At 42.0% G+C, this 19,949-nt stretch overlaps 2 protein-coding genes across 2 annotated transcripts in view; both read right to left on the bottom strand.

The window, feature by feature from the left end:
• Positions 1-204: 204 nt before the first annotated feature.
• On the bottom strand, positions 205-14,645 carry ednraa (endothelin receptor type Aa). Its single transcript, XM_083765322.1, has 8 exons — positions 14,460-14,645; positions 12,422-12,984; positions 8,861-8,988; positions 5,983-6,181; positions 4,411-4,563; positions 3,766-3,899; positions 2,418-2,526; positions 205-459 (listed from the first exon to the last, which is right to left on the bottom strand). Exons 2-8 carry the CDS (start codon positions 12,920-12,922, stop codon positions 322-324), a joined length of 1,362 nt encoding a protein of 453 aa, XP_083621448.1. The 5' UTR covers positions 12,923-12,984; positions 14,460-14,645; the 3' UTR covers positions 205-321.
• Positions 6,656-19,949, bottom strand: part of lsm6 (LSM6 homolog, U6 small nuclear RNA and mRNA degradation associated) — a 304,254-nt gene continuing 290,960 nt past the window's right edge. Inside the window, exon 6 of the transcript XR_014569257.1 lies at positions 6,656-6,667. The gene's annotated coding sequence lies outside the window, so the exon portion shown is untranslated. The remainder of the gene's footprint in view (positions 6,668-19,949) is intronic.

Raw genomic sequence — 19,949 nt, 5'->3', positions numbered from 1 at the left:
TCAGACTGGGTTAAGCCCCGAGTCTGGGAAGTGCAGCCCCGCGGAGAGGCTGCAAATAGCTACTGTACATCATCAAATCCATTGTCTTAGTCTATTAAGTCCACTTCCTCGTTCAGCCCCTCCACGCACACATGCTTCCAGTGGTGCTGAGCACACACACGCTTTAGTGTCGGAATCAAATATATTCATATATTTTTGTTGTTATGTCGTGGTGAGCAGTGATGGATCCTGTTGTGTTTTATAACAGCTGGTTGGGGTATAAATAACAGCTTGCAGTCTATAGGGAGTTAGGTCCAGGAGTTTGTGATGGGTGGGTCTGGGTCAGTCGCTGTCCTTTCGGAGGCTGCGGTCCGTGTTAAGGTTGTTTGGCTCAGGGCTTTTGCACTGGATACTGGTACCGTTCATCTGGCCGATACTGGTCACCTGGTTGTCTGAGTAACACCAGCAGCAAAGACAAGTCTGGGGAGAAGAAGGGGGGAAAAGTGAATAAAGAAAATGCTCATAGGTGCAAACCCTGACTTCACCAATACCTGTTGTTCTACATTACTCTGAGATATGACAACTTGTCATGTTGACCTTGACCGTGATTGTGACCTTGACCTTTGAGTAATAGTCAATTGCTCTATATCCAACTGTCTACTTACCGAGGGCCTCTAACCAGAGGTCGTCCAATGTCAGATTTGGTGTGAGGCAACAGATTGTACAAGGGAATATGAATGACCTTTGACATTTTAACATTTTATCATCTCTTCAGGGCATCTTAGATCTTACTGATCATTTCCATTTTGACCGTGACCTTGATTGTGAGTGTGACCTTTACTTCGGACCCCTTTTGACCCATTAGTTAACATCTCTTTGGAGCAGCCTATAATTCCTACCAAGTTGAATTAAAACCCACCCATTTGTCCGTAAACTATTGTGTTCAGTTAAAAACACAGACTCGGCATAGGCTACTCCCGCATATTCATCTAAAGACTAATATAATATAATATTATCTTGTCCTGCGCTGTCACCCAATAAGGCTTTATTGTCCCAGTACCATATGTTTCACTTTGTTAGTTAGAAAACTAGCTATATTAAGATAATCTTTTCATAGTTTTGTCTTCATCATTATCTGCTGTATTGTCCGACATGAAGCTGGCTGAATAAGACATTGTAAAATATGTGTTGTCAAGTGCAGTCTGGCTGTTGCGCTATATGTGAGGACTTAACCCATTCTGAACGGGCACCCATTTTGGTGTTAGCATCATGTTATGCTTTATCTATTTAAAAATAGCAGATCTACAAGCTCATATCGCGCCACCGAGTGGCGCGATACGAGCTTGTAGGTCTGCTATTTTTGAAAAATCGAAGAGCGACTGACATTTTTAGAATCTGATCTCAGGTCAGAATGGGTTCATCAGACCAGTGTGTGTCCAGTGGAAACCTCGTTATGAATCTGATTCTGATCTCAGGTCAGAATGGGATATGTGAGGACTTATAGTCCATATGTCAGTGTACTTATTATCACATTACATGTGTGTCAACTGTCATGTACCTGCACCAGGGTAACCCAGACAAAGCCCTGTATTGCGACTCATATTAGCAACTGCTGTCATACTGTGTATATGTGTGTGCGTGTGCGTGTGCGAGTGAGTGAGAGACGTGCGTGCGTCTCTCTCTCTCTCTCTCTCTCTCTCTGGGGCATGGCTTATCTCCAGCCCAGGTTCAGTCTGACAGGCATGTTCAGTATGTGACCTCAGACCACAGAATGAGCACATAAATCAACAGGCTGCTTTACAGTTTCCTCATGGAATGTCATCACCACCGGCCGCTTGCCTGGGCCTCGTGGGCACGGAGTTGACTGCACTGTTTGTTTTACTGCAGGCTGACTATAAGCTAGAGGCCAGTATTTAGTTTTTTTGCTTTTGTTTTTGTTCCGTTTTGTAATTCCAACCAAATCGACCACATGGAAAGTCATCAAAAAGTAAACAAACCTGGGGTGGTGGATGGATTTTTGTATGAGATATTTTACCTGTACTACTCAAGTGTCTGGAAGTGTCTGGAAGTGTGTGTCTGTGCGTGCAAGAGAGTGGAAAAAGGTGAAACTGCATTTTGAAGACTGTATGACAATTGAGAGTGTGTGTGTGTGTGTGTGTGTGTGTGTGTGTGTGTGCGTGCGTGCGTGCATAATGTCTGTGTCTTTAACATGCCAGACTAAACTAGTGGCTTTCTGAACGTGTTTGTTTGTGTGAGTGGTTGGGTGGGTGCGTGCAAGGGTGCAGCTTTGTTTTATTCCAAAAGAATGGTAATAAAAAAACAACTTGGGGGTGGATGACCATGGAAGAGCGAACGTGCGTGAGTGCGTGCGAAAAGAAAGAGTGAGTGTGTCTTCTCTGCATTGACAACCATCAGTGATAGATGTGAATAGTCTTTACCTTGAAACAGTTCTTAAACTTCTTGCTGACGAAGTAGAGGATGATTGGGTTGATGCAGGAGTTGACTGTAGCCAGGTTGATGCTGAGATAATCCAAGACCAACAGGAAGCTAAAATCCCGGGACGAAGAATCAACCATGAATTTATTGAATTACTTATAACGGCATAACTTCATTTCAAGGCCCTTTTTGAAACCCTGTTTCATTTGACTTGGGGATCATCGCCGGTCTGTGAGAGTTAATACTTTTGGCACGAGGGAGCTTTCCTTCCACAATCAATCAGTCTAGGTATTGCGTTGTCTGCCTCATCAACCACATGGACCCTAGTGTCCCTGGGTGAACATTCAGAGAAAATAGCTATATAAATCTGCAAGCTCACATGCAGCTGTGATCATACGTTTAGCGCTTGTAGATCAGCGAAGAGATGGTGTAGAATGATAAAAGGAGAGGGCCTAGTATTGAGCTCTTATACTAATTCCCCCATTTGTATACTCCAGCCCCTATTGTTCGTGGAGAGCAACACAACCTTAACCACATGACTCTTCCAGCCACGTACGTCTACCTGACCGTGACACCCCAGTGCACTATCCATCCCAGTCCCAATGTCACATGCGCTGGCTGCTGAACAGGCCAACACTGTAGATGATTTGAACATCACGTGCTGCGGTGGGGGGCAAGCACTTTCCCCTCGTGGGACCCCCGGGAAGCAGACCAGACCCTGTGTTTTTCTGTGACGCTTGGCCTCTTTGCTATTGGTGTTTTTTGTCTATTGAGCCTGTTGTTCAGTCACTCTAGATACTGTAAGAGCACCAGCTAAATATCTAAAGGGTGAATGTTAAATATAACTTTGAGTCACTCCAGCGGTGTGTCTGTCTGGAGGAGTTACTATCATCATTTTGTTGCCCAGATAATGGTTTATAGGTCCAGCTCTGTTCCAGCCAAATAAGGAAAAAATACTGTACTGCCTGTGACTACCTCCAATTGCTATTTTTTTTCTTTTGGCAATTACACAATCATGCATTAACCACATGAACTTGTTTTGCACCCTATTCTGGGGTGAGCGTTGAACAAAAATATATAGCTTAAACTGCGTCTCAACACAATGAGTTGTGACTCACTAAATGTCTTTGCCGAAAATAGCCGATCTACAAGCTCACAAGTTGTGAGGTGTAGATTGGCTTGTAGGCAATTTTCTGCAAAGATATTTAGGAGAAAAGGAAGCGGCCTAGGGGACTGGTTATAAAGAAATCTATATTATATTTCTACAACAATATATCCAACTCTAAACGTGATTTTGTTGCAAGGCATTGTGGGAGATTGTGGATTCAAATGGAGGTCAAGACGACTCACCTCAGGAGGTCACAGCGGCCCACATCGTTCTGATAGTAAACCATCTTCTTCAGGATTCGGCTGAGGTGCAGCGGGAACCAGCATAGGGCGAAGATGAGGACGAGGCAAAAGACCGCCTTGGCTACTTCTCTCCTCTGCATTCAGACACATAACATAACACACACACACACACACACACACACACACACACACACACACACACACACATGCGCACACACACATGCACACAGCCATTAGAGAGTTGATGCAGACACATGTAATATTAATAGCAGCAGAAAACTGTAAAGTGTCTGGCTGTTACCATAGGGACATGTTGGAAGAGTGACAACAAAACAGAGATTTGATATTAACAACACCCTTCCCCCACAGCCCACCTGCACAGAAATCTGACCTTTTGGTTGATCTGTTAGGGAGGAAGAGGCACTGGCATCACAATCTCTTATTAATGTCCACTCCATCAACATGGTGGCCCGTCCCTCACCTCCAGAGTGGTAACCACCAGTGACCACTGCATGTTCTGGCTTAATAGTTTGTTGACTGGGGTCCCCCCCAGGGCTCTATACTAGCCCTATTCCCTCTGCACTGCATCTCTACATCCCAGAAACAGTCGTTCTGTTCATTCTGCGACAGAGCGTCTCGGCTGACCTGTTTGAGGTGCTCGCTGAGTGCGATGCGGAGGCTGCCGTTCCGATGGTTGAGCATCTCGCAGGTCATCAGCGTGTAGAAGACAGCTGTGCAGGCCAGTGGAACGCAGAAGTAGAAGCCAAACAACCACCAGTCCTTCACGTCTCTGTAATACTGCAGGGAGACAGCCACACACCATTCGAAATGTTATCCATTATATTTCCAAATCCACAAAGCTTAAAATCTGAGTTTATGATGCTACAGTATCATAAACTACTACTACTACAGTATCGTAAACGATGAACATGGTGCTGCGGCTATGGTATGCGGTTGCAAACATCAGTAGTTTTGCTCTTGTGATTGGCCCAAAGATCAGCACGGGTACTGTATGGGTACTGTAGTAGATGTACGTCTTTCTATAAATGGCCTTGGTACAGACTTCAGCTGTCTCCTGTGTCGAGCTCACAAATGATTCACATAAAGGTGAAAAGGTACATATGTGTATTTTCTGGCCACCTACCTGGTGTTTGATTCTTATTCGCATATGCACTTAAATTCCTAAAACTATTTATTTTCAAATGTGCTACATGAATACAATCCCCAAATCCTTTATACACAAATCGACCTTTTTTTATTCTCTGCATGATACTGACCTAAGGCGACCTTATTATATCTTTGTCTTAGTGTATTGTGCATCGAGTACGAGGTCATGAATTTTGCCAAGGAATTCTTTCTCAGAAGGCAGCATGCCGTGTACTGTTTAATTTCCTGATAAACAGTAAACAGCTGTGTTCAAATCATGCCTCATCAACTGTAAGAGAAATCACATGGTCCAGACCTCAGCATTGTTCTGTTGTTCCCTGTGTAATAGCTCCCCCCCCCATTCTTTGTGTGGAATGGATACACACAGCACACATGTGGCCCAGCTCGAGGCCACCATACATCAACCCTTCGTAATTGCACATGTGGCCTGTGATCAATTACGCCCTCCAATCATGAGAAATCAAAGGCAGCAATCTCCAGATTTCCTCAAAGGGAGAGAGAGTAGGTAGGACAGTTTCTTTCCTCGTTCAGTTTTCAAGATGTTTAGTCTGGCAATGTTGACAATATTTTATTGGACTTGTTTCATTAGCAATGTGTTGATAGCATTTCTCAAGCCGTAAATGTTGCAGTTGATGGAAATTGGTATGATATGCCATAGTTAAGATTTATACAAATCCCTAGTGTTAATTTAATGGTTAGAATATGGAAATGTACCCTTATGTAAGGATATTTCTGTTTACTATTGTCACAAATTAAATATGGACTGCTACTGTCGACGGTTAAATACTGTTCAAGTATGCAAAGTCACAGACACAGCATGTCCAACCTAATATTACTTCAAGATGAATACTAAACTCAACACTATCACTTTCAGAAACCGTATCGAATGGTGGACTCATTAATTATCTTAATACCCAGCCATAGTTGTTTTGGCCATGTTCAACAGCGCTTCGCCTGCATTTATCAGCACAATGAACGGTATGGCAGAGAGTTAATTCCGCCTCCAAGAACAAAGCAAAACATTGGCACGAGACAAATAGTATAGCATACCATCATGAATTGTGTCTTTGGGTTGAGCATGCAGGTGCGTATGGTCTCATTGCGGTAGTTGAAGGTGACCATGTCGAAGCCAATGGCTTCAGGCACTGCCAGGATGAGTGACAGCACCCAGATGGAGATAATCTCTATGGCCGTCAGCAGAGGAACGCCCACACCCTGCACGCGACTCCATGACGCTACAGCACGATACCTACGACATCACACGCACACACACACACACACAGCCGCACACACACACACACACAGAGTACAGAGTACAGAGTACAGATGAAGAGATGGGAGCAGAGGGGAGGAAATGAGAGAAGAGGAGAGGAAATGAGTCGAGAAGGGATGAGCAAACTGTATTGTGCACGTGTGGTTGTTTGTCTTTGTCTTCAGTGAAAAACGGGATGAGAACACAATGAATACATGACAAGAGTCAAAGTGCACACGGCAGACCTCCCACTACAGAAGTTACAATTTATGTTCTGGCAATTAGTTGGCTGAGAGTTCATGTCTTAATTTGCTTCTACTGCAGAATAGGAAAGTAATATGTTAAGCCCTATATTGTATAGTATACTATAATGGAAAAAATGCCGATCTACAAACTTGTGAGCTTGTAGAACTGCTATTTTCACTATTTTGTGAATAATTGAGTTATTTTTCAGTGGAACTATATTTAATAGTTCCACTTTTATTCATTTACTCACTATGTTTATGCATGGCATTGGCAAGGCACCAAATGCAACAAACTGCAGTCAGTAAAGAATATCAAAACGTTAAAGATTTAATGACGGGAGATGATCAATTGTTTATTTTCAGGATCTAATATTTATATTTTTGTGAAGCCTCCAAACAGACTGGCCCATGTTGGCAGAGAGGTGCCTGCCTTTCTGTTGGCTTATGTTTCCCATGCTCTGAATAGTTGTTTGCTTGTTTGTTTCATTAATGGAAACCACTTGTAGAAATGTTTTAGTAAAATCCGGCATCAAGCTTTCATGGCAAAAACAATATATTTTTCATGACACATTTGAATCTCTCTGTTGAACAACATGGCGGCATCTATATTTTACCAAGTGGTAATGTAGCCACCTTTTTTTTCCTTCTCTTCCTTCAACATTGAGAAGGGAGAGACAGCACTGGTAATGCACACATAAAGACAAGCCGCATCGTATCCTGATAACACATTTGGCATCTTGATTTTCCATTTATTTTTCTCTTGGTACAGGCTCATTAAAGATATCTGTTCTGTTGAACCTTGGATCCCATTCAGAACAGGCCTGCTATAGCCTCTTATCTGTAAAGCTGTGTCTTTGTGAAGTGAGAGGAGACAGGGCCAGAGCTATCCACCTTCATTATATATTCATTAATACTATGGATATGGAAGCTACTATGAAAAGGACTTGTCTGTTAAAACCATGCAATGAGATCCGTGCTATCGATATAAAAATGTGTTGTTGTTTTGTTTTACCTTTTTAGCATTAACATTATAAAAATGTCTCTCATGGCCAGTTCTGCTCTTCATTATAGTTCTAAATTGAAACATTGTCTGGTATGAGCAACTGGAAAGCAAATGGAAAGAAAACGGGCATATAAAAATTACTTTCTCAACAGGAGTGTTCCATTTGTAATGACCTTATACATTTCCGAAACATACCTGAAACCTTTTGTTTCACATGTATTTTGTCTAACATCCATATCGAACTAAGAAAAACATTTGGTTTGAATTCAGCTGTGGACAATGATCCCCTCCCGTGCACAGTTTCAAACAGCTTGGCAAGTTTCATGGACATGAGTTGGGACAATTCAGTCAGGGGTGAATCGTTCAAGTTTTAGTACGGCAGTCACAGTGTATCTGGTTTACCAAGCAGTACTTGTGTTTGACAAGTTTGGGGTTGCAGTGTCTGCCTTTAAAAAGCCTTGGCATTTGTGTTTGAGGTTTATTGCGACTGTAAGTCACAGATTACTGAAAAACATGTCCGTCGCTCCGTCACCATATATGGCCATATATGGCTGTCAGTCCATCACGCCTCGTGACACGTCATGCCACCATATATGGCCATCAGTCACCTCTTGACACGCTCCATGAATGGCCGTCTCCATATAACACATATGTTGATCTGACCCCCCCCCCCCCCCCCCATGCCAAAGCGCCTGTATACATTTCCCCACAATTTATCTCTACAGTATGTTGTCTAAACTAAAAACACTGCCTAAAAAGACAATTTGTGCACTTCACTCCAGTGATGGTGTGATGTTACCGAGGTGAAATCTGTGAATGTGAAAACTGAAAGCCAAACCAAATAGTAACCTTAACTATATGAAACAAGTCGATCTAATGGCAACCAGTGCCAGGCCAATAATGGCCGATGAAGTGCATCATGGGAATTGTAGGAGCACAAAAAGTCAAAAACATACAGAAGGGGGCATTTATCTCTGTCCATATGGGTTGTCATAAATATTATTGTTTGAATAGACTATGATAACAATCAACTAAACACACATCAAAAGCATGATGGGTGTCCCTTAAATGTAGCCTATCTATTGTTTACAAAGGCAGCTACAATGCAAACATTAACAAGCTACGGAAGAACCCATCAAAGAATTGTGAATAAACATTTACATTTTAGTGGACACGCTTATCTAACAGTATTTATTGAATGAATTTTGTGTTCATCAAAGAGCCGGAGAGACGTCAATGTGGTATTGCTGCTTTATACTGCTTTATAAGCATTTGAGTACTTCTTGTACTACTGGCATACTATGGTGGCCTTCACACAAGATTTACAGTATTCTAATGATAGCATAAGGAGGTTCAGACATTGGCAGCTGGCCATCTGACAATGCAAGATATAAGCAGAGTTAGGGTTCGATGTGGTACTGTACTGACCTGTCGACGCTGAGCGCACACAGGTTGAGAACGGTGATGCCGACGGAGGCTTTCTGCAGGAAAGGCATCATCTTGCACAGAGCCAGGCCGAACATGCTGCTGTCAAAGGGAAAGCGTGCGGCCAGGAGCTGGAGGGAGAACAACGACACAGACCTCAGATTAACACTCAATATCCTTCTTTCTTAGCCAGTTCGACATTTGTATTATCAGCTATCAAAAAAGTTCACAGCCCACAGGCTATTATCTTGCGCCAAACCTTACCCCTTATCTCTAAACTTATTTGCCATTTTTTTTTACTATTTTGAAAAAACATTTTAAAATAGTTCAAATAACCGATCTACAAGCTCACAACGTGTCGATGTAGATCGGCTAGTTAAACTATTTTTAAAATGTTTTTCGAAATAGTATTTTTTTTTACATACGTTTGGGGATAAGGGTGGCACAATGTAGGGCCCCACATCTCCACTTTAAAAGTTAAAAATACATATATATTTGTTTTTATGTCCTCAGTCTTTTTCCTGTTTTACTTACTTTTACTTTGAATATTCCATCTCTTTCTTTTTAACAATGTATTTATTTTCCTTTTTTACACACAAATGACAATACAAATACTGGTATACAAAAAAACAACAATGAACATTACAAGACAATTACTCCTTCTAATAATAATAATAATACCGGTAATAATAATGTTTGGTCAAATCACACTATATGATTGGTTGTCGACTGATGATAGATTCTCGTGTTGCCAGACTGTTGCCTCTCACAATTGTCTGGGCACACAAGACTAGGTTGATGGCTATGGCTATGAATTCTGCATTTGTAAATCACTCCACAGATAAGAAAAATGCTTACAGAACAATACTGGCTAATCTAAAACTGACCATTTCTGACCGAGGCTAAGTCATTGAATTTTTTTTTAATTTTCTTTTTTCATGTCATATGAAAGCAGGGAATCATAGCTTCAAATTGACATATTGGTTGTTCAGTTTGTCCCACCAGTTTTGTAGATATGGCTTATAGGATAATGTCTTGCAGAAAACAGCGAGTTGAGAAAACAGGCTTGAAAGGTTCACTTCTGTGAACATTACACCTAGCTACATGTTTAAGCATTTATTTCATATTTACATGTCAATTTCAGCTCCGACATTTATTTCAGACATGCTCTTGTATGTGAAGAGTCTGCCTGTACTATTAACTCATTTTGGATAAAAATATTGTTTTCTCCTCCCGAACAGTCTTGCCGCCATGATTGTCTCTGTATCAAAAAGAGTCAAATTAAGTATCTAAGTTTCACCTATAGATACAGTCCAACAAAGTTTCTGATAAAAGTTTTCCACACAGTTGCTCAATATCTTTTGATTAATTCCACATTTAAAACTACTTTAAATGTTTATTATCAATATGCAGGAGCTTCCATGCAGTTGTATGGGATAGCAACAACCTTGATTTAGCAGGCAGTCAGGGACTACTTTCTTGTAGAAATTATTCTTATAATGATAGTTATTATACTGTTTTATTTATTTATTAGAATATGTCTATGATTTTCATGTTGCCATATTTGGTAACTTTGCCACAGCACAGCTGTGCCAATAACGATGATAAAGCACTCTATCTTGCGTGTTATTGCTTAAGTAAACTGCCGGCACTATTAAGACATTAGTCAGTCGAAGTGATTTGTGATTAGGGAGCAAATTGAAGACATTTATATTGCTTTGTTTGTTGAACATGGCCTGGGAGATGACCATCTATAGCAGCTATTAAAGGCCCAGCAGCTTGGCCGAAACCACATCAAAGAGCACTTGTCGTCATGTATACGTCAGTGGGAGAGTTCAGCCCATCAACATTACACCATCTGGAGCGCATCGTCTGATACAGAGAAACAGTCAGGTCTATGGTCAAGACTCAAGTAATGATTACAAAACGTGCCATTTGTATTTTGCCGGTAGCTCTCTGTAAATAAAACTAAATAAGATTCACTAATACAACTGCTATATATCTTCCTTCAAGAAACAAAGTTCTGCAGCTCAAACTTTTTTTCCCCCCTACTTGGCACAGTTCCCTGAACAGGATCTAACATGGGTTGGACAAAGACATACATTATGGGAGATTCTCAGGGCTGGGGCCAAAGGAAGCACTTCACAGGGCATCCTGGTCCCCCTATTGTTTGAATGGGCCCATGAGCTAAGAGGAGCAAGAGAGAGGCTCCAGATCGCTGTTTTTAGTCTGCGTGTGTGTACTAGTACTAGTGCAAGTATATAGCTGATTAATATGGGATACACTGCCAAACCCAAAAGAAAGACAGGGGGCATCAACAGTGGGCTCTGCTCTGCAGTTTACGATGCAGAAAGTAATTTTAAACTCAACGTACAAATGTTGTGCCCCACGCTAAAGTATACTGTATGTAGGAAAGGATTTGTACATAATTATGCTGAGTGACGTTGGACTAGAGTCTAGAAAGTCACCACATGTGACAACAACCGTGACTGAAACAATCACTGGTAATTGCTAACAGGTGGCTTTGTTTTCTTTCGTTTTTCCGTCTATGGATGGACCTTTCTTAACATATTGAGTTACCTGAATTGGTCTCCCAGGATATTGCTGCAAGTCACCATTATTGAACCCAATTTGAGGTCGGTGCGTACTAACAATATTTTCCCTTCTAATTCATTTTATGATTATACCATTTCTGATTGTATGTGCATGTATGTTTTTCAAAACATGCTTGCTTTACATGTAAAGACATGGGATTCAATTAAGAATATTTTTTGTATGGATGCTTAGCTAAAATTATTTGAATAGGCCTACCAATAAAGCAGACTAAGCTGTACTTAACTTATACGGAAAACATATAAAACACTATAATCATAACTACAATCAGCATCTGATTGAATTCCAGCACCAGTACAATGTTCATTACAGTCTCCAGATAAGACAGCCATTGACTAATGTCTCAGGTCGGAACAAGGTGACTGGTATGTGTGAGACTATAAGATGATTTCAGTGTTTATTCAAGCTGGCCGAATCCCTGCTTCTCTCATCACTACTCTTCCTACACTAGGAAGATAACGTAGTCTGACTGATTATCTATTTACGCTCACTCCTCACTCTTCTCTTGTAGTTCAACTTGCTTTGCTTTATCTCCTCCATGACTGCTGTACACATCTTCATTTCAGCAAAGAAACTGGAATGTTCAACCAAATAATATAATCATTAGGAACCCAATATGACAAGTGTGTTGCCATGGGGGCCATCAACTTGTTAGTAGACTGCTTATGCACTATGTACTTCATTTATATGAAAAATGATGAAAATCACCAATCTACAAGACATTTTTGTATTCGTTTGACATTATGTACCTTGACATTCTTTTAAAATGTTTGGACATTTTCTTTAACCTATATGCTCAAAACCGGGATGCTTGGGGTGAAAATTGTATAGGACTGGCCCATGTAAAAGGCCTACAATTAATTATGTTTTGTGTAAATCAGTAGATGTAGCATGATTGCACATTAATAAGTATATCGGTCGATCTCTTTATGATAAGTAAGCATACTGTACCTTGTACACATTGATGGGTATATCAATGGTGATGTACATGAGATCACCCAGAGCCAGGCTGGCGATGAGCGCATTTGGCCCGTTCCTCATGCACTTGTTCTGGTATATAATCCTCAGCAGGGTGGCATTGCCCACCAGCCCCACCACAAACACTATGATTGAAATGACGGTGTTGATGTATTTGAAGTAGCCCTTGATGGAGGTGGAGATGAGGCATGGTGGAGGTGGGAGTGGCTTCCTTGCGACGCTAGCGTTTCCATTCCAGGATCCTGTCCCCAACGCGCTGGTGTCCGGGCCCCCCCCTGGCCCCCCCGGGGTCCCGAAGGGAGGGCTGCTGGTGCTGTGGAAGCCGGGGAACTGGAGGGTGGCGTCGAGGACAAAGCTCGAGAGGGAGTCTTGCTCGTCGGTTTCGTTGCCGTTTATCTCACACATTCCGCTGGCTGCCATACAGGCCATTAGCAGCAACACATGTACGACTGGGGCGCCCATTATAGAACACATTCCACACTTTGATTTCACTGACAGGGCTGTGAAAATGAAACGACCAATGCCCCAGTATATCTCTGGTGAGTAAGAGAAAAAGAGAAGGAAATTAGGTTGTTTTCAGACTTCAGCAAACTATAAGAAAGCAACATCAACAATGTTTTGCATTCCCACTAACTGTATTAGCATAATTGTCTCCGCTTGAAAACTAGCTAAGCCTGACTATGTCAGTTAGAAGAAAGTTTGACAGTGCTGCTGTCCCCCCTCTCCAAATGCTTTGTGGAAGTCTTAACAACTTCCTTAAGACTTCAAAAAGGTTTTGCCAAAGGGGCACAGATGGGAGATGCCAAGACTGGTTACAGTCAGGTAAGGGGGGTAGGTAGGCAATAGGCATCAACATAATTGTACATCAGACATCTCCGTTTGCTCTCAATCATTCCTGGAAGTTAACAAGGGTTTTTAACGACCGAGCCAGACTTTGTGTTTTTCGTTTTTTTCTTTTTCTTTTGGGGTTGTTTGGACAGTGTGCCCCCCTTAGCGTGGCTTTTGGTCTGCGAGCGGTCTCCTCAGCACACATTCCCCTGTTTCTGATTTAGAAAGGCTCAGACTGGCGGTTACAAAACAAAGAGTCACTTCAGCAAGAGGGAATCGGTTTACATCTGTCCTGCAGTCACTTGTGCAATTCTGTCTAGAATTCAAATCAAAATCAATCAAAATCAAATACATTGCAATGTTTCATTTTGACCACCGCTTTTGAATGGTGTAATGCAATGATATTAAAATGCTTAAAGCTACTGTTAGTCATATTGCTTTGTTAAAATAAGTGTTAATTGCTCTATATTCCTAATGCTGTGGAGTATTTGTTCAGCAGCATCTCTCTAGCTCTTTCTTTAGTAAAAAGGAAAATAAATGTTTAGGCCGTGATACCAATTTAATCCAATTAGGAGAGAGAACTCATACAGGATAGAAAAGTGAAATTGGAAGTGATTAAACAAACAAAGGAGCAGTTAATATTGGAACTGGAACACAAGCTGATAAATGGTCTTTGTGGGGTTCGCTCTCCTAATTGGATTTTCTTTTCCTCCAATAAACTTTGTGTGTTTTAACCAAGGAAAAATGTACAACAACTTTAATCTGTGTGTGTGTGTGTGTGTGTGTGTGTGTGTGTGTGTGTGTGTGTGTGTGTGTGTGTGTGTGTGTGTGTGTGTGTGTGTGTGTGTGTGTGTGTGTGTGTGTGAGAGAGAGAGAAGGTGGAAATGAGACTAATTTCATTCCATATAGCAAGACAGGTAAAGAAAAGTTTTGAAGCGGCTGTCAGCTCTAGAGGAATAGTTTGGAGTTCTTTTCCTCATATCACATCACAGCACAGGCAAACTCGTATAGCCAAGAGTTGTTCCTGTTCAAAGTCCCGGCTGTCATCGAGTACACAAAAAAGTATTTAGCAGCCATCCCTTCAAGTAGCATCACAGTTTAGCATCAGCACTGCACCACTGGGATCCGTGACAGCACGCAAACTGATAGGCATAAATAATAAATATGCTTGGTTTTCACCTACCGCTCCTAAAATGTCTGCCTGGCCCCTTGGAAAGCGTCAGGCGAACTTTCGGCTGAAGCCCCCAGACATCTGTATCACATCACATGAGTAATTAACGCACTATCAAAGTCGCAGCGTATCCCTCTTGGTTTGAGCAGCGCACCCGTCTGCTCGGAGGTGCCTTCGCATTATGGCTCACAGTTTCCTGTGGAGAGTTTGCAAGTGGTGCGTGAGTGGGGGGCGTGTGCTCAAGTAGTGTGTGAGTGTGTATGTTTGTGTATCTGTGTGAGTTTCCGTGCATCTAGGTGTGTGTGTGTGTGTGTGTGTTTGTGTGTGTGTGTGCGTGTGCGTGTGTGACTGTGCATGCACGCGAGTGTGTGTGTACGTGCAGCAGTGGAGCACTTTGACTGGGTGGGATAGTAAATCTCCACCTCCCTTTGGTAACTGCCTGGGCCCCCTTTGGAAACATCAGCCCCCTCTCTCTCCCCCCTCTGCTCTCTCTCCCCTCTCTCTCTCTCTCAGAGGCACCGCATGCTGACACTCTTCTCCGAGGCTCAGCAGCACACGCATGCATACACGCACGCACGCACGCACGCACACATACACCAACAACACACACAAGGGGCCAGAGGCATCAGGGAGCCCACCAATCTGCCGTCCCCCATCTCTCTCTCTCTCTTCCCCTCTATCTCTCTCTCTCTCTCTCCCCCTTTCTATATCCCTCATCCCTCCCTCTCCTTGTCTGTCTCTATGTCTGTGTCATATTACGGTATGTCTTGTATACATTACATGCAACTGTTTCCTCACACTAAAGGCCACAGAGATTAGCTACAAAAGGAAGGAGATGCTCAGAAATCACTGTCCATGTCTTGTTGCTGCCTTTACATTTAAGAAGGAAGGCAGGGGCAGAGCATAGGAAGTCTGTGCCAACAGACTGAGTCTTTGTGTGTTTTTAACTTTTTACTAGACTAACAACCCTGTGGGTGGTCAAGATAAATGCCACGACACACGCAACTACACATTCACACGGTGTAGCCACATAGTAAACCTGTCAGTGTTCATTTCACATCAAAGATACTTTACTCTGGCTATTGGACCATTTATAAACTACATTTTAATGTATTCATTAACAATGCGCTGCAGGTGTATGACTGTCACCCCTAGTTATAATGATTAGAGCTACTGGAACTTTGTTTCTATAACGAAGCTTTATTATTTAAAAGATTGTTAAAGGACCACTTCACCACTTTTCAACCTATCTTCATATAATAGGTCCTCACTAATAATCATGATAAAATGGCACGATTGTTTTCTACTCAGTCTGTGTCTCATAGTAGGGCTGTGGGCAGTTTAGAAACCGTCTTCCAGTGACATCATCATTAGGCAGATTCTTTTTTAAACAAGTTTTTTTTACAAAAATGTATTATCGTTAGAACGATGGCTTCCATTTTCGCATTGCAACTTTTCAGGACTAGAAAGCCTGCAGTTTCTATTAGCTTGTATTCCCCATTGATGATGTCACTGGAAGACGGTTTCTGAACTGCCCACAGCCATCCTATGAGACACAGACAGAGTAGGAAGAAATTGTGCCATTCTTTCATGATTATTAGTGAGGACCTATTATTATATGAAGATAGGTTGAAAAGTAGTGAAGTGGTCCTTTAACTAGCCTAGGCTAGCATTAATCTGACCTCTGCACAATCATTTTACAGTTGCCAATTTTGCATGTGTAAGCACACATCCCAGTACATTTCACTGTCTGTAAAACAGGTTCAGAGATGGTTCAGTGTCCTGGGTTAAGTGTTCTCTTGCATCAATACCTATTATGGATTCCATACCAACACAGAAAATGGACCCCTTATACTAGCGTATAAGTTCTGAGAACAGGAAGACATCTATTAGAGTAACTATTAAGTAGTAGAGCCAAAGAGCTGAGACAGCGACCACTTAAAGGGGAATGCCACTAAATTAAACAATTCTACTGTAGACTATTGCGATCAGTTGAGTCAATATTTGTAAAAGATATCAAGTCTCCTCTAAAGCAAAGAAAAGCAGTCTGACAGCCACGAATCTATATCTGACTCAGTGTTATAGAAAATGAAACGGTGACTGTGAGCAGTAGTCATAAAGGAAATACACATACTTGGCTCAGTTAAAGTCAGTCTGAGCCAGAAGAAAATGCTAAATTGGCCTCCGCAAAATCGGCATGTAAACATTCCTCAGATTCCCTGTGGATGCTCTCTCACCGTCACCTCTGCCATCGCAGCCAATTCATTTCTGCTGCTGCTGTACACTGGAGTGACAGAACAGATTTGGGGGCGGGGCAGCTCTGAGTCAACGGGGACAGTAGTGAAAGTTGACTATTACAAATTGAAGCTGTTATACATGAGGTCTATAACGTTTGCTTTACTCTGCAGTAGCGCCATATTGTGTCCGGTGTTTCATTCTTTTGCTTCTATTTCTTATGTAAAAATAATTATTTATATTTTTATTGTAGATATAAGATGGAATATGTGGAATTACATTAAATAATACATCAATAATAGGTTATAATAATAGAATAATTAGACCATCACCATACACCCTGCAATGACAGTAATTTACAATCTGTAGAAACAACCATTTGTGAAGTAGACATAAACACACACACACACACACACACACACACACACACACACACATACACACACACATACATACATACACACACACACACACACACACACACACACACACACACACACAGTACAGATTTGCAGTGGACGCCATGCTTTTAAAGTCAAAGGCCATTGACCAAAGACTGATTGGATATCCTTTGAAAAGCATCAGTTCATTGCACTTCTTACAGACCTAATCCTTGTATCTTCTGCCAAGCAGAGACTCATTTCTAACATAAATGTCACTGGTACCATCTGTACACTCTGACCTTTTTTATTTTATGTGAACAATAGCCAAGTAAGATAATACATACATAATTTCCATTGGCCAATCAAACGGTTCACTGCAGCTCAACAGTCAGTGTGAGGGGGGGTCAGGAGATGTCTATGAACTCGGCATTTAAAGGCTTGAAGACCATTGTCTGTGATGGAGTCAACTACATGCAGAGCATTTAGTTGACTCCATCACTGTAGGCTGTCCGGACAGCAGTGTGGAGAAAAGTTCTGTCCAATGTGCGTGTTTTGGAGCCTGTTCTGGTGTCGCCGGGTGTTTGGCCGTCCGGTGTAAGGGGGAGGGAGCATGTCCTATTTTAGAGCCGAATAAAAGTCGGTTCGGCGCTGTAGAGCCTACAATGTGACGTCATTTGAGGTTCGGGGGGGGGGGGGGGGCGGGTACCGTCCTAAAGTCGTCTCTTCGGCGCACTACAGCGCCGAAACAGAGGTAAAATAGGAGTATGAATCGGCCCTATTAAAGGCTGTCGATTTACAGGCTCCATCTCCATCAGCCATTTTACATTAAAACCTTTCTCATACCACCTTTTGGATCCTGTCACTGGATCTTGTAACGCTACTGTAGATAGGCCTATACATTTATTTTATAAAGCATTCGTAGTCACCAGGTGCACCTGGTAAAACAAATGTCAGGTGGCCATCTTCAATGTATAAAGTGCAAGTAGGAACTCTAGTTGCCTGGAAAAATGAAACCTTGTATAGTTTGTATAGCATTAGTTTTGCACAAAAAACACTTTGTGCAAAACTAATGCTTGGAATGGATTCAAAATCATGAAAACCCCCTAGTTAGACATGTCGCGTGCTACATAAAGCATAATGTAAATGTGAAAATCTTACTTTATATAGGATGTTAATGGTATGGTTACATATATCCCCCTATAAAACAATTGCTCAATGCTGACAGCCGGTCAGCAAATAGATTCATGAATGTATGTATATCAGACAATATTTTATGGCAAATAAAAAATCGATATACCAAATGTTAAACAAAACAAGAAACCTGGCTGCCGGACTAGGTCGTCTGTCTACCTTGTAAAAACAATACTGGAGTAGTTCTTACAGAAGAGTAAATATATATTTTTGAGGGGCGCTACCCCCCCTATGCCCAGCTTTGAGTGTTTGTGTAAACACAAACATTGAAGACAAAAGTGAGGACGCAAATTGTGATTGGCCAGAATGAGATGATGTATGATGATGTATGATGGATGAGACTCGAGCGCCCCTCACTTCACACATGTGTGATTTTTGAGAGGCGCTAGCCCCTGCTTTTTCCCCCACAAAATGTCTGCAACACAAACATGAAATGCCATTGACAATGAAGGGAGAATTTACGTCAAATGTCCGCAACACAAACGCCATTGATAATGAAGGGAACATTTACGTCATCTTGTCCCCACACGTCTCATATTTGCCATCAACAATGAAAGGAGAAATAAAATAAAGTGCCAATCGGCACAGGTCTCCACCAGGATTCTTCCTCAGCCTAGTGGGAATATGCGTGCACAGTTTCATCGCAATCGGACGCTGCGTTGAGTTGTGGCCATTTGCTACTCCTGAAAACTGTAGGAGCCAATCGTGGCCAATCAGGATGGAATATGAGAAATCAAACAAACCTGTCTTGATCACATGACTATGGAGATCATGTGTACCGATTTGCGAGAAATTTGGATAAAATCTGAAGGAGTAATAATAGAAAATGTGTTTTACATATGTGGGCCTCCTGGTGGCGCTATAAAGAGCAGATGTGAAAAATTCCAGGCAAAGGTTTTTCCTTGGCCTCTAGGGAGTTGGCATACAAAGTTATCCACAGATCCGTGCAGTTAGAGGTAAAACACTTTTTGGCCAGTTATAGCGCCACCTTGAGGCTGAGTTGAAATTGTTCATGTGGCATTTCGTCCTCGGCCTAGTGGGAATGTGGGTGCACAATTTCACGGAAATCACGCGATGTGTTCATGATTTGCAGCATTCTGTTTTAAACTGAGCACTCCTGTGAACTTTGGAAGCCAATCTTAACCAATCAGGATGGAGTGTGAGAAATCTGAAAGAGCGGTTTCGTTGAATGGCTCTAGAGAGACTGTGTACCAATTTGCGTGATGATTGGACAAAATCTGTAGGTGTACTGTGCAAAAACTTGTTTTGCACAAAGCGGCCTCCTGGTGGCGCTATAACAGGCCGTTCTGGAAAGTTTGGGGCAGAGGTTCATCGTTGGCATCCAGGGAGTGTGTGTGCAAAATGTGGCATGGACCGGGTTAACGGTGGCCGAGATTAGCTGCTAACGGACGGACGGACGGACGGACACACGGACACACGGACGGACGGAGTGCAAAACATACTCTCCCCACATGCCTTCGGCCTGGTGGAGACAATTAGGTTAAATGTCTGCCAAATATGACGAAAATTTGTGGCAACAGGCATTCTGATTGGCCAGTATGAGATGATGCATGATGATGTACGATGATAAGAGCACCCCTCACTTTTTTATTTCCTATGTGATATTGATATGTTAACATTATACAGTATAACATTGTAGTAAACAGTATACAATAACTCAATATCTTTACCT

Source organism: Protomyctophum parallelum (genome assembly GCF_964188405.1).
Source record: "Protomyctophum parallelum genome assembly, chromosome: 5".
Lineage (NCBI taxonomy): Eukaryota > Metazoa > Chordata > Actinopteri > Myctophiformes > Myctophidae > Protomyctophum > Protomyctophum parallelum.
The sequence above is the reverse complement of the archived record's forward strand: the minus strand, read 5'-3'. Positions and strand labels throughout refer to the sequence as shown.

Coding starts and splice junctions, on each gene's coding strand:
- ednraa (XM_083765322.1), bottom strand. CDS start 12,922: ATGTGTTCTATAATGGGCGCCCCAGTCGTACATGTGTTGCTGCTAATG. Junction 6,182..8,860: donor TGTGCGCTCAGCGTCGACAG/GTCAGTACAGTA, acceptor GTGATGTCGTAG/GTATCGTGCTGTAGCGTCAT. Junction 460..2,417: donor AGTTTAAGAACTGTTTCAAG/GTAAAGACTATT, acceptor TCTTCTCCCCAG/ACTTGTCTTTGCTGCTGGTG.